At 42.8% G+C, this 14,710-nt stretch overlaps 1 protein-coding gene across 10 annotated transcripts in view; it reads right to left on the minus strand.

Annotated features, from left to right (window-relative positions):
* ABCC9 (ATP binding cassette subfamily C member 9) overlaps nucleotides 1-14,710 on the minus strand; it is a 129,419-nt gene that overhangs the window by 43,588 nt on the left and 71,121 nt on the right. For 7 of the 10 annotated variants that reach the window (XM_048826528.2, XM_075121693.1, XM_075121699.1 and 4 more), the window contains 5 exons: nucleotides 7,980-8,018; nucleotides 6,255-6,356; nucleotides 4,187-4,271; nucleotides 2,878-2,958; nucleotides 163-300 (listed from right to left, as the gene is read on the minus strand). In XM_048826528.2, coding sequence (XP_048682485.1) covers nucleotides 163-300; nucleotides 2,878-2,958; nucleotides 4,187-4,271; nucleotides 6,255-6,356; nucleotides 7,980-8,018 — 445 coding nt within the window. The remainder of the gene's footprint in view (nucleotides 1-162; nucleotides 301-2,877; nucleotides 2,959-4,186; nucleotides 4,272-6,254; nucleotides 6,357-7,979; nucleotides 8,019-14,710) is intronic. The other 3 variants (XM_075121710.1, XM_075121709.1, XM_048826538.2) reach the window with 2 other exon arrangements.

Consider the following 14,710-nt stretch of genomic DNA (forward strand, 5'->3'; position numbering starts at 1 on the left):
ACCTCCATGCCCACTGCAAGAACAGATGGTGGGATGGCTCTTAGCAGAACAGTCGTTTAAACACTATAGATTCACCTTCAACTATATCCCCACCGAGGGCCCATGGAGGTGACCACAGTCCTTACAATGTGATAAACTGGCAAGTGGTGGCTCCCCTCTTACCCAGTCCGCATGTGGCAGATATTGTAATTTATGTGTCACCAGAATAAGTGTCCTTTTGTCTTCCTGGAGGAACTTCAAGATACCTTCCTGCATCAAGTGATCACTTAAGTGAATGTCCAGTGCAGAGAATGGATCATCCTGCAATTGGATAAAAGAAAAATTGGGGCAGAGAGCTAGGTGTGACATTACACCCTATACTCTTCATAGAAATATGGTTATGATATGAATATGGCATAACTAAGATATACTTTATGCAAGCTGGCTCATGTAAGGTATCATTGGAAAGGTTATAATTTACTGAATGTGATTATCCAATTTGTATGCATGAATCATTTCTGTATCTAAAGTTAGGAATATTGACTATGTAACAATTGCATCAGACAACAGGCAATCCTCCTGAATGATCCATTTAAGAAGGACAATAGAACTCTGATGATACTAATCTCCCACCTTCCTGAGGTGCTTCCTGGGATGCTGCATTGACACTACAATGTCAGGTGATAATGTCACCTGATGAAAAGTACTCCCTTAGACACATTTGGTACTTTTCCACTGTAGGGGGTGGGGATAAACAACAAATTATTTTTAAGGGCTGGGAAGGGAGTTGATCTGGGGTCTCTTCTCCATTGCCTACCCAAGAAGAAGGACTGCTGAAAAAACCTGAAGGGACAAAGGAACTAACCTGAAGGGAAAGACAGGGGTGAGTCCAGACTGAGACAGGGGTCCAGTCTGTAAGAAGAAATAACTGGAACTCTGAGCTACAGAAACTCTGCATCCTGCCTAATTCAACATTTAGGGTGAGAAATTACGTTTTGTAACCTTTCAGAGTAGCAGCCGTGTTAGTCTGTATTTGAAAAGGAGTACTAGTGGCACCTTAGAGACTAACCAATTTATTTGAGCATAAGCTTTCGTGAGCTACAGCTCACTTCATCGGATGTAGCTCACGAAAACTTATGCTCAAATAAATTGGTTAGTCTCTAAGGTGCCACTAGTACTCCTTTTCATTTTGTAACCTGTTTCTTTAGTGAATCAAGCTTAGTTTGTGTGTTTTGTTTTGTTTGCTTAGTAATCTATTTTGTTCTGTTTGCTATCTCTTATAATCACTTAAAATCTGTCTTTTGTAGTTAATAAACTTATTTCTTGTATATAACATTACCCAGTTTGTGCAATTCCTATCTTGGGGGTCGGGGTGGGGGCAATGTGAAGAAGCGGTGCATCTCTCTCTTCACATTGAGGGAGAGGGCAAATTTTATATGAGCTTGTGCTGTGCAGATTTTTCTATACAGTGCAAGACAATATACCTTTGGGTCTGCACTCCATGAGAGGGGGGCACTTGAGTGCTGGGGCAAGTCCCTTAAGCTGAGTCTTCCTAGAGCTGATCTTAGTGTCTGTATCTTTCTGCAGCTGGGTGTGGTCCTGCCTGGGTGTGTGCTAGAGGAGGCTTAAGAACCTGGCTCAGCAAGACAGGGCAAAGGGGGCCCAGCCTGGTGGAACAGGCAAGCTCAGTGGTATCCCAGTACCTTAGGTGGCATCTTAAAGGGGGGCAACCTGTCACAGTATGTACCAGAGTTTATTTATTTTGTTCTTTTAAACATTTAACCTATTCTAAAAAAAAGCAAACAGCTGAAATTACTAAAGTGCTATCTGTTGCCCTAATGCTAATCTGTATCATCTTTAGTGAGAGGGCTAAAGTGGAAAACAATAAGAAAGATAAAACCTTTACTCTTAAGCCTGTAGTAAATCACTCAGATTCTCCTTGTGACTTTTTGGTTTCCCCTCTGAAACACCTGGCATTGGCCACTGTCGTAAGACAGGATACTGGGCTAGATGGATCTTTGGTCTGACCCAGTATGGCTGTTATGTTATGTTCTATTTCTGAGTCAATTTAGTGCTGGTCCCAGACTGACACTCTTGGAAACTAGAGATGGACCTGAACTGGAACACCAGATTTGGAATCCTCCCCCAAAATTTGGGGAAATTCAGATTCAGATTCAAACTTTAGACCTGAGCCTATTTCAACAGCTAACTGATGTCATCTGATACAGCTGCGTACATGCCAATGCAAGCTTCCTCCAAGCCTGACTCATTAATATGCCTGTAATTCCACCTGGAGAGAGAACCTGGAAGCATGAGAGAGTAGTTCAGACTCCAGTCCTTTGCCTCTCTCCACTGTCTCTACCAGCAAGGATGCCAATTGTGTTGGCAAGTTTTTTATGCAAACACTTTTCCTCTAAGAACTAAGGTGAGTCCACCAATTTTTATTTTGCCTAGGAATCAAACAGCCATCACATGGGTGATGACTTTCAGAAACCGTCAACATACACTGAATTGGGAGTAGTAACAGAGAAGTGAAAGGCCATGTATCCCATTGCTAAACCCTAAGTCCACTTATTCCTCACAAAAGGCTAAATTGTGATACCCTGACACTTCAAAAAAATCCCATTGATTTCATTGGGATGATGTGTGGTACTCACTGTGAGTATGGGTATCAGAATCCTGTCCAAATCTTTTTACACTGAACTACGTAACAGGGCCTCTTTCACCAACCTCCTAATATATTCTGCTACTGCTTCTGGTCATTGTTTATTTGTTCTTTTTCCTGTCTCTGCATTCTGGATTCAAATGTAGATATAGGTCCCTGTAGGAAAGCTAAATATAAGGGCAACATTTTTATTATGAAGTCTGCATATTTCATATTTAAAAAAAAAATCTTACCAAGAAGACAATGTTGGTGTTTTGATAGAGTGCTCGAGCTACACAGATTCTCTGCCGTTGGCCGCCACTTAAGTTAATCCCCTAGTGAATATAACAGGTCATAAAAATGGGTCTTTTGAATAAACGAAATGATTTGTGTATGACAAGACATTGAAAAATGCCAGGTTTTTTTTTAAACCACCCAAAGAAGTTTCCTTAGAATTTTTCTAAGTGTTGGATATAAGGTTAGTCCTGTTGGTAAACAAATACAGTCAGAGAAAGAAACTGTTATTATTAGTGCAATTTCATATAAACTAATCACCAATAACTTAGATGTTATAAAGTTCTTCTCCTAGAAGGGTAGGACTGTCTTTGGCTGTGTGTTTCAAATGATACTGGCATCAAATTATGCCAGGAAAATATGGAAGACTGTGATCAAAAGAGGCTTCTGAATAGCAGCAGGGGAGAACAGCCCCTCTCCACTCTAACCCCTCTACTCTGGTAGATTTAAAAGAATTAAAAAATAAAAATAATGGTGGAGCTATTTAAAAGGTGTTTTATAGGAAAATTGATTGTTTTAGTTCGTCAGTTTAATAATATTTAAGTTTACAGTATCAATATAAGAGCTTGGAAGTAAAACTCCCACTGGATTAAGGTCAGTGGCACAGATCTTGACTTTTTTTCTGTGCTCTTGACACAGGACTTCATTTTTGTTTACACTAAGGGCCATTTTGCCCATTCTAGCCATGTGAAGGGGCTTAGATTATGTATAAATTACATTTACACCCACTTTAAAGCCCCTTTATCCTTCCAGAGTGCAATAGAGTGGCCACAGTATAAATGAGAATCAGGGTCAGAGCGTAAAATGAACACAGTGGAGTTATATCAGGAGTGAAACCTTCTCTTTGTTTTTCTTGAGTCTGCACAGCATTAGTCTCCTAAATGACTTCATTTTCCATGATGTATCATAAAAAGAATGCAGGGGCTCCACGGCACTTAAGGAAAAAATAAATGCACAGGGCCAGATTCTGACCTGAGAAGCCAACAGAGTTGCTCAGATTTATACCTAGATACCTAAGTTTTGATTCTAGGCTAAGGTGCCTTAGGGAGTACATGATAATGCTGACTAGCATCAGAGTAGCTGGAATTTTTTGATTGCTAGGTTTCATGAATATCTATGATGGCATATAAGTTAATATGGAATTATAATAAATATTAATAAATACAACTATTACTAATGTTTACCAGGCTTGCAGCTCAATACAATCTAGAAATGGGATACCCATCACACAAATCAGGCTGTCATAAAAACTTCCACCTCTTTATTTACCCTCTCTCCAATTTCTGTTTGATCACCAAATGGTAATAGGTCAATGTCCGGCTGCAGAGAGCATGCATCCGTAACAGCTTTGTATCTGCAGAGAAAAAAAGATTATTCTTATGGAAAAGCAACCAGACTGGATAAAACAAAAACCTCCTTCCAAAACTCAGACTTAATCTATTGGTGAAGTTCAAAAGAGTTTAGCTAACGTTAAAAGGGACTCAAGTGAAGCCTTTACAAAAAGCTACCTTTATTAGTGACTTCAATGAAGCTAGGCTAATTTACACCAGCTGAGATTCTGGCCCCTGAATTTGTGGATGCTTATCTGTATTTTGTGAGATCTGCCCATCATTAATTGCTAGCAAGTGAACTGAGTGGCATATCATAGGAAATGTGTATTAATGAATTTTTAATAACTTAAAGCAAAGTGCGTGTTGCCAGTAAAAATTCCTAGATTATAGCAATTTGTTTTCCTAAAATCAAGTCACTTTTCCCTCTGCATTTGTTGGCTGACTATTTAAATGAACACAGAAAGTAAGTGTTGGATAAGAGTAGTCAGAACCAGGCACAAAAGAGCTCTGTTTTGATTTTCAGTACCCCTATGCTTCCAGTGGGGCACCAGTTACCACTGGCTTGAGGTAGGCACACAGCAGGTAGGCCTGTCTTCAGCACAGTAATATCAAATGGTATGGTGTTTTGTAATGTGGTGCTCTGATATCCACCAGACCAGGACTGGATTAAGGTATGGACGCAATAGAACCATGCCTAGGTCCCCTGCTCCAGAGTCATATGATGACATCAGAACCTCAGCTTGATTTCAAAAATAGAAAACATGTTTCTGGTCTCCACAGTTTCCAAGAAAAGCTTGTAAACATGCCCCACATGTAACAGATGCCATGATATTTGTCTAAGGCTTGGTCTATGTTACAGATTTATGTCAGAATAACTGTGTTGCTCAGGGGTGTGGAAAGTCCACACCCCTGAGCAACGTAGTTATACTGACCTAACCCCTGGTGTAGCCAAGGCTACGTTGACTGGAGGGCTTCTCCCGCTGACATAGCTACTGCCTCTTGGGGAGGTGGAGTACCTGCGCCGACCAGAGAAGCTCTCCCACCAGCGTAGGTAGCATCTTCACAAAGTGCTACAACTGCACCACTGCAGTGCTGTTTGTGTAGACGAGCTCTGAGTGTGCAGACAGCCCCCATCAGGAAAAAGGAGCAACAGCCCGTTAGAGCCAAGGAGAAAGCCCCAGACCTGCTGCCAGCGCAGAGTAGTCCTGCTGTTCAGAGAGGGGCCACCCTTCCACTTCTTGGTCAGGGGGAAGAGGTCCTGTTGCTTTTCCCACTCCTGCTCCATGTGTACTCACTGCTGGGATGGTGGCTGTGGAGAGCATCCAGGTTGGGTGTGCCTCAAATTTGGCTTAATCTGGCCCCGCATTTGGCCGTAACCTCAGAGCATTAAGCTACTTCCTCTCGGGACCCAGATGAATAAGCAGCTGCTTTTCTGAAGCAGGAATCCTCTATACCTAACAGCCAGACTATGGCTTTCACCCACCGGTCTACACTGAGGGCAGTGCTGAACTGCAGTGCCCTTTGAGGAGCAATGGAGGCACAATCCCACCCTGATCTCCTCAGTACACAGTGGGAGCACGTAAGCTGCAACGTGCCTTTGGCCAGCCAAATTCAGAAAAATTTACGAAGGGAGCACTTCCTGTGTCCTCAGAGCAGGAACTGCCATTCTCCCTGGCCCTTACAAGGAGTGACCTCCCTACTATGCAAGACCCAGGAACCATAATATATAATAATGGACTTAGAAGCTAAGAGCCCATTCTACCTCCCTTTCTGCCCCACCCATCCTATACCTCTTGCTAGCTCAATACATCAGCAGTTCCCATTGTTACAGTCCACTCCCGGGAGTGAAAGTGTCAGTAATTGCCTCCTATGTCCTCTCCATAAAATCCCTTCAGTGAGTTTAGGGTCTTTTACACCTCTTTATCCACCCCTTTGCTCCCCTCCTCCTCTGTCAGGAAGGGAATCTAGCCCTTAGGTTCCATAACACTAAGAAAATTGATAATTACCTCTGTTTGTTAAAAGGACTTCCAAAGATAATGTTTTCCTCCACCGTAGCATTCAACAGCCATGGCTTCTGTGCTGCATAAGCCACAGAATATCTGTTTCTACTGGAAAAATTAAAACCACACCAATAAAATAGATTATCTTGAAGTGTCTTATGAACAGAGTTAACAATATGCATTTAAAAAAAAACAGAGGTGAAGGTAAGGTACTATAAAAGAAACTGTAACAAAAGAGAAGACAAAAGCTTTAAAGGAAGAGGTTACATCAGAGAAGCATCCACCCTCTATCCTGAAGTAAAGGTCTGTGTTCTAGGTTGTACTATTTAGACACTGCTTTAAATGGCTTGTTACTGGGCCAGAGATGGTATATGGAATGTAAGTCCAATAGCAAACTGCAAATGTCAAAACCACCATTCCGTCCATTGTTAAATATGAGTGTAAATTAAAAGACTAGAAAATGTACCAGAGTGGGATAGTGTTTTCTAACATCAAAACCAGCTACTTGGAAAGTAGTGTAAAAAATGGATGTTACCAGCCCATTTGTCTCATTGCTTTTTAGTATGTTTGTTATTTTAAACTACCGTTTGCTTGCAATACAATTTTTCAGCAGATGCTATTTTTCTTACATGTAGGTCCATGTTAACATTGCAATGGATTGCAATGATACACTAAAGTAGAACAACTCTGTACGAATTCAGAAGAAATCACTATAGTCTGTTAAGTAAATATAATGCATACTTTGAAATGTGCCTCAGTACATAGTGATATATATAGTGTGTGACTACTTTGCCCTTTACTCTAACTGTTTTGTTTATGTATTCTGGTGGATAAGATTCTGTGATATCAGCCATCTTTCTGAGACTTCTGCAACACTTAGGCAAGCAGATGTGAATTGAGTGATGAAGCGTCCATCTTAACGATCATTCATTGTCTTCGTGTATGTTGCTTCAGATTACAACCTTACTATTAATTTAACATAGTAGGTGTCTGTGATTTGCTGTAGAGAGAGAGAGGGTGCTATGCTATTGGTTAGAAATATTGGTTAGAAGCATTCAGCATCATCCCATAACTTGTAGAAGACCCAGAAATCTGCTCAACTATGTTAATATTTCTCCTTAGGTTATCAGGTATCAGGTAACACAGTGGTTCCCAACCACAAGTATGGGGGCAACTACTGGTATAGTACTTCTGCCATTTGTGACAGGTATTTTTGGCGACATCTCCAAAGTGACTTGAATAGGAACAACACTGGCCCCTTAATGATGAGCTTCCACATAGCGTTGCCGTTCACCCCACATTCACTGTGTGTGCAACTGTGAGACTAGGATTTGGAGCGGCACAGGATTCACTGCTGGTTACAGAACATACAAGCAAATGGGAGGCTGCAGGCTTCAGCGTTACAACTTGACATCTGTGGGCCCCATCCTGCCGGATGCCGAGTGCCCTAAACTCCCAGTGATGTCAACGAAAGTTGAGAGCCCTTAACACTTTGCAGGAAAGGCTTAGCGCCTCTCGTGGGCTGGCCTTTAAACAGGTGTTCTGGCATAACTGCCTAAAAAAGATTGGGAACCACTGCATTTAACAAAACTGCTAGTTAATCTTTTAGAAAGTTATCACCAATGTGGTGAGGAGACAAGGAAATGACTGAAAAATACAAAGCTGAAGGTTCAAGGAGATTCCGAGGAAACAAATGATTCTGATCAAATACACTGCAAATGGAAATAATACCTTCTGGTTGCTTCACAAGAAGGGTCAGTTTCATTTATGCTGTAAGTTATGGGAAACGATGTTTAGTATTCAGGAAATAGATACAGTAACTTTTTATGTGCACATTTCACATATGGGAAAAATGGGTTGGGTACACATTTGAAAGGCTGAATTCCAACATTGATTTTTCTTTTAAAGGGTAAATACAATAATGCCTCACTTAAAGTAGTCCCGGTTAACGTTTGTTGTTATGTTGCTGATCAATTAGGGAACATGCTCATTTAAAGTTGTGCAATGCTCCCATATAACGTTGTTTGGCAGCCGCCTGCTTTGTCCACTGCTTGCAGGAAGAGCAGCCCGTTGCAGTTAGCTGGTGGGGGCTTGGAACCAGGGTGGACCGGCTGCCCCCCCTATCAGCTCCCCACTCCCCTAAGTTCCCTGTGCAGCAGTCGCCAAGCAGGCTACCAATTGCCAGCAGTTCAGCTGTCCCTCCCCCACTGCCATCTGCTGCTCCTGCCCTCTGCCTTGGAGCTGCTCCCGGGAACCTCCTGCTTGCTGTGCAGGGGAGGGGGGCTAATGTCAGGGTGTCCCCCGCACTCCTTTACCCTATTGGGCCATCTCCACAGAACGGGGCGGGGGAGGGGAGCACGACGGGACTCAGGATGGAAGGCGCTTGCTGGCAGCAGCTGCTGTCTCAACTTGCTGATCTACTTAAAAAGGTAATGTACTTAGAGTGGGGTCAGCATACTGAAAGGGGCAATGACCCGTCTCTCTCTCTCTCTCTCTCTCACACACACACACACACGGTGCGTGTCTTTGTCTCTCTCTGCCATGCTGTCTTCCCTCCCTCCATTTGTGCTGCCTTGTAGAGTGTGAGGCTGCATTAACAATGTGTTAACCCTTGAGGGCTCAGCCAAATGCTAGTTCATCATTTAGCAGGAAGGCATTCCCTGGGAAATATCCCACCCTCTTCCACCCTCTAACTTCACCACCTCAACCAAGCTAAGCAACTCCCATTGGCTGCTTCCATGATCAATGATATTAACAGGAACAGGAAGCAGGGAGAGAAGAAACCAGGCAGAGTGCAGTAGAGAAGCCAGGCAGGCTGCATTAAGCAGAAGCAGTTTTTCCCTGAGTACAAGCCTAAACTGATGCAGAGACTTGGGTGTGGACACTAAATTTGGGAGCCTGAGTCTGGGGCCCGATGAAATTATTATGGTAGTGATTTCTGGAATGAGGACCTGTTTGCTGTAATGATTCCTGGGCTGAAGGCTTATTAAAAGGGATATAACCTCTAGTTAATGTGTGTTGACTTCTCCTGGCCCTAAGCTGCTAAACTGACAGCTATTGCTGCTCCACTTGGGGAAATTAAGTTGTGGCACACGTAAGGGGTGTTCTGGGATTGCCTGCACATTTACAGGATCAACAACCAGAGGGTGTTCTGAGGTCACAGATGAAGAACCACTGTTCCCTTTTTGGAAGGGTGGAAGAGCCACAGTTGCTATTTTGGGACCTTGTCTAACCAGAGCTGTCTCTGTATTCAGAAACAGATTCCTATCTTCACTATCATGGAAAAATATTTCCAAGGTACGAGAGAGAGGGAAATAGAGGCCTTTGAGACTAAAAAGAGGGAAGAAGTTAGTCCCACGGAAAAAAGAGAGATTAGAACCTCTCATTTAAAAAAACCCCTCAGATCATCTTCCTTAACAAATAGCGGCGAGTCACAGTAGTGGGAGAAGGACTGAGGAAACACATCCAGCATATACGTCTAGAACTGCCAACAGAAGAATAATTTTTAAAACTTTGGGACCAATGCTATGGTGCTTACTACTAGAGCGAACAGATTGTAATAACTAAATTTCCCATTAGAATCAATGAGATAAGTTGTATGAGTAATGGGACTTTTAAGCCCCCTGTTCAGCAACCCATCCCTCTTCAACTAGGTGCGTAAACACATGCTTAATTTCTACTGACTTCAGTTGGACAAAAGCACATGTTTAAAGTTAAGCATATACTTATGTGCTATGCTGAATCAGGGATTCAATAACGAAGGATTTGATCCTTTACTTTTATACTCATAGAAAGTTTACTTCTCAAACTACTTACTTTAAGTTCGACAACGAAACAAGTACAGAGCGTGGCAGTATTCCAAAGCTCAAGTTCTGAAGTGCATGATATTTCCATGAAAAGGGCTTTATTTGGATGCAGGTATTTGTAATCCTTGTCTAATTTTGTTCATTTAATGTTTTTTACTCTGTATTTGAAAAAATATCCACATTTCCCCAGACCGGATCACTGCTAGTTACACCAGAGTTAAGTCTGAAATTATGAAAAGCGCTGAATTGATTAGATTGATCAGTCATTTTCCATATGATTACTTTGATTTTGTATGCTAATCTGTTAGCCAAATTTATTTAAAATCAAGGTTTCAAGGGAAAGTTAAAAATAGTCTTAGCTGCAGATTGGACTACTGTCAATAAAAAGGAGGACTTGTGGCACCTTAGAGACTAACAAATTCATTTGAGCATAAGCTTTCGTGAACTACAGCTCACTTCATCGGATGCATGCTGTAGCTCACGAAAGCTTATGCTCAAATAAATTGGTTAGTCTCTAAGGTGCCACAAGTACTCCTTTTCTTTTTGCGAATACAGACTAACACGGCTGCTACTCTGAAACCTGACTACTGTCAATGTATCCTAGACTGGACCTTTTTAAACACTAACATATCTCTAACTCTGCCTCTTGTTCTCCTGCAAAACAAATACAGAGGGATGCAAATTAAGGGTACAGCTCTATGATTACAGTGGAAGTATAGAGTTCTCACTTAATCTGCAGGCTCAACAGGGCAATGAAGATTCAGGGCCCCAACCATATGGATGCCCTCCAGCTGCATGAGAAACTTCCACCGAGGACTACCTTCCAGCCTCTCCATATAACCAGGGCAGAACCAGTAGCCATATTGACACTGGCTATCTACCTATTTATCCCTAAAGGAGGTCTTTATAATACCCATCACGGTGTTATCTAACCTTGTGTGGTAGCCATTAGTAAGGTTTTGCTCCAACTTTTGTTTTGTCCCTGTTTTACAGCTGGTTTCTGGGCCCTCACATATTCTTTGCACAGCAGAGGCTTACATACCCTCTACTCTCTGTAGAGCCTATACAGAGGGCAAGGAGCATTCTGCTTAGCTGCTCTCCCCCTCTGCTTGGCTCCCCCATGGCATTTTCTGAGGATTTGGTTCTCTCCACACCACACATCTGTGTGTGGTATGCAAACAGATATGCCTCTGTAAAGTCTGGATGGGAACTTTCCAACTCAGCCCTACATAAAGGGCTGAACTCTAACAATGATTCTGGATAGCCCCCATGCCCTATTATAGTGGAAGCCTGCCCAGACAGTTACTTATCAGAACAGTTGGAAGCCAGCCTCACACCTCAGGCTTTTGATTGCTGCAAACCCCAGCACATGCAGTGGAAAAGAGCAGCCGTCCCTGGGGCTTACAACCCCAGAACGATGTGGAAGCTGAGCCCCAGAGAAAACCTGGCCCATAACTAGGGCCCTTACCAAATGCACGGCCATGAAAAACAAGTCACGGACCGTGAAATCTTGTCTCCCCCGCATGAACTCTGGTCTTTTGTGTGCTTTTACCCTATACTACACAGATTTCACAGGGGAGACCAGCCTTTCTCAAATGGGGGGTCCTGACCCAAAAGGGAGTTGCAGGGGGTCACAAGGTTATTTTAGGGGGGCTTCATGGTATTGCCACCCTCACTTCTGCGCTGGGTGGCCGGAGAGTGACGACTGCTGGCCGGGCACCCAGCTTTGAAGGCAGTGCCCCCTCAGCGACAGCGCAGAAGTAAGGGTGGCAACACCAGACCGGGCCACCCTTACTGCTGCGCTGCTGCTGGCGGTGGCTCCGCCCTCAGAGCTGGGCTCCCGGCCGGCAGCCGCCGCTCTCCAGCAGCCCAGCTCTGAAGGCAGCGGTGCCACCAGCAGCAGCACAGAAGTAAGGGTAGCAGTACCGCTAATCCCTCCCCCCACACAATAACCTTGAGATCCGCCCCCCCTCCACCCCACACAACTCCGTTTGGGGTCAGGACCCCTACAATTACAACACCGTGAAATTTCAGATTTAAATAGCCGAAATCATGAAATTTACAATTTTTAAAATCCTATGACCGCGAAATTGACCAAAACGGACCATGAATTTGGTAGCTCCCTTCCCATAAAACCTATCCTGGGCAAGTTCTCTAAAAGGAAGGTGCACGAAAACTCTTTCTCTTTCTTTCCCTAACATACATGCCTAGTTTCATCCCCAGAGGAAGTAGTTACAGCTCTCACTGCTCTCCGAGTTGCACTAGTTTATCCAAGGGCTGATTTTGGCCACAATGGTCCAAAATCTACTTTGACTTGCACCAATATAAATCCAGATGAATTACTTCAGATTTACATCAGTGCAATTGAGAGCAGAATTCAGCCTAGTGGTACTATACCTACATTACTATTGCAGAGGTTTCTAGGGAATTTACCCAGTCTGTGTCTCATCCCTTTGCATATTCCTGGATCAGCAGATATAGTAACTCATGTATGCAGAATTACAGGGGAAGGAAATTAAGAAAGTAATTAGAAATTTTATTATGATTTTGTAAAATACATCAACAGGATTCATTTAGTCAATACTTGAGGTATCAAAGATGAAATAACTTCCTTAAGATTGCCCAACCTAGATTAAAGTTAGCTCATCTCGAGATGCAGTATTGTAGAACTTGCTTGTTATCAGTAAGAACTGCGACTCATTTGGTATGATTTAACTTTGCTGTCTAGATTTACATAGCGTATCGGAATGTTTATAAGATGACGCTTTTGAGGATGGTTACTGGAATGATGTAAATATGAATTGCTGCCTCCTTTTACCTGCCCCTTACAAAGGAAATGACTAATCTGAAAGGAATATCCTCCTTAAATGTTTTAAATAAATAAATGGCGACCATGCATCCGATGAAGTGAGCTGTAGCTCACGAAAGCTTATGCTCAAATAAATTGGTTTGTCTCTAAGGTGCCACAAGTACTCCTGTTCTTTTTGTGTTATTACTGTAGGTCATGTATTCTAATTGACACCCAACTCTCTACTCCTATTTCTTTAACAAAAGTTATTCTTCCATGGGTTCTAACTATACCAATTATTCCAGTGAGATCACGTGTGTTAGCACAGCAGACAGTGACACACAACTAAGGAACCAAACCAATGCCACACATCAGAGCCAGTGCTGGGCATAAGCAGACTAAGAAATTGCTTAGGGCTCCGAGCAGCTCAAGGGGGCCCCTATTCACTTTTTATTATGTGTTGGGGGTGGGGGAATATTCCTGCTTAGGGCCCCCAGTGGGCTGGTGCAGCTTCTGCCACACATGGACAGGAAGAGGAGAACTGTCAAGCTTGAAAAAGCTGCTTTTTGGGAAAATGATCAAACAGATAAATATTCAAAGAACGGGCCATGCCATTTTGATCACTGTGGGTGAAAGTCATCCCTCCTTCCACAGACAAAACCCAAGGACGTGAGCTTTGGGTGGGATAGTTGGGGGAACAGAATTCACCTCCAAAATAACAGGCCATGAAGTGGGTTGAAACACATCCCCTCCACATCCACCTTCCCAAACTATGAGCTGCAAGAGTTACAGCTGCCCTACAGAGCTCTCTATACAGGGATTCTCAGACACTAGCTCTGTCTGACTGTGGATCCAGTGTAGGGCCCCCCAGCCTCTCCCATCTGCCCCAGCAGCTTTCTCCTCAGTTGCCTCTTCTCAGCTGGTACAGAGCCCCCCCCCCACTTAATCACACACACGGGATGTGGGTATCCCATTGTGCTTCCATAGATGTCAGTTCCAAAAAATCCAACCAGGAATATCATCCTCTGCTTACTCTGTGCTGGTGCCCACCACGGGCCCCTGAACAGATCAGATTCTATGAGACTTTGGCATGCCCTCCTCTACATGCTACCTGTAGTACGGGAACGTGAAAACTGTAAATATCAGCCCACTTAGGTTTAGACATTAATCCAAAACTAGAATATGGCTTTGTCCTTTATCTTTGTGAAATACCCCATCCCTTCCATTTATCCTCATTTTCTTTGCTGGAGATGGAGGAATTTTTTCACAACTATTTCATAGGTCTGAGTAGCACCGTGTGAAACGTTATTGGTCAGCAAAGCCATCTGATGAAACACACTTCCAAAGCATGATGCCATTTCAAAGTGTTAAACAATGAATGCAGTTCACAGCTTTTTTCTCCGTTCGAAGATAAGATCAGTAGTCAGTATATAAATGCATATCCCGTACTATGAGAAGATATTTGATTAAAGCATTAGTTAAAAATAAAGATGGGCCAGAGACACGAACTTTATGTCCAGTGCTCTCTGCAAACTTTTCCAACATCTGAGTATGATTGGATCCAGGGTTTAGAATCAGCCTGTTTTAAAATGACAAGGCCATCCACAAATTTTGGATCCAAATCAGGATCTGAACTTTCTTAAATTTGTGTCTATACAGATATGTTTCAAGCCATAACTGGTACTCACCTTAAGGTCTATTCCAACTTTTTGGTGTGGTAAATAATTCAAATACACCCACAAAATTGGAACTATGCATCAACAACCACCACAGCCACAGGATGGAGAAACAAATGCTAAGGACACTTGTATAATAAGCGGAGCCGGTCAAAAAAAATTCACTGAAATTTTGAATTTTCAAAAAATGCA

The sequence above is a fragment of the Caretta caretta genome, chromosome 1 (assembly GCF_965140235.1).
Source record: "Caretta caretta isolate rCarCar2 chromosome 1, rCarCar1.hap1, whole genome shotgun sequence".
NCBI lineage: Eukaryota > Metazoa > Chordata > Testudines > Cheloniidae > Caretta > Caretta caretta.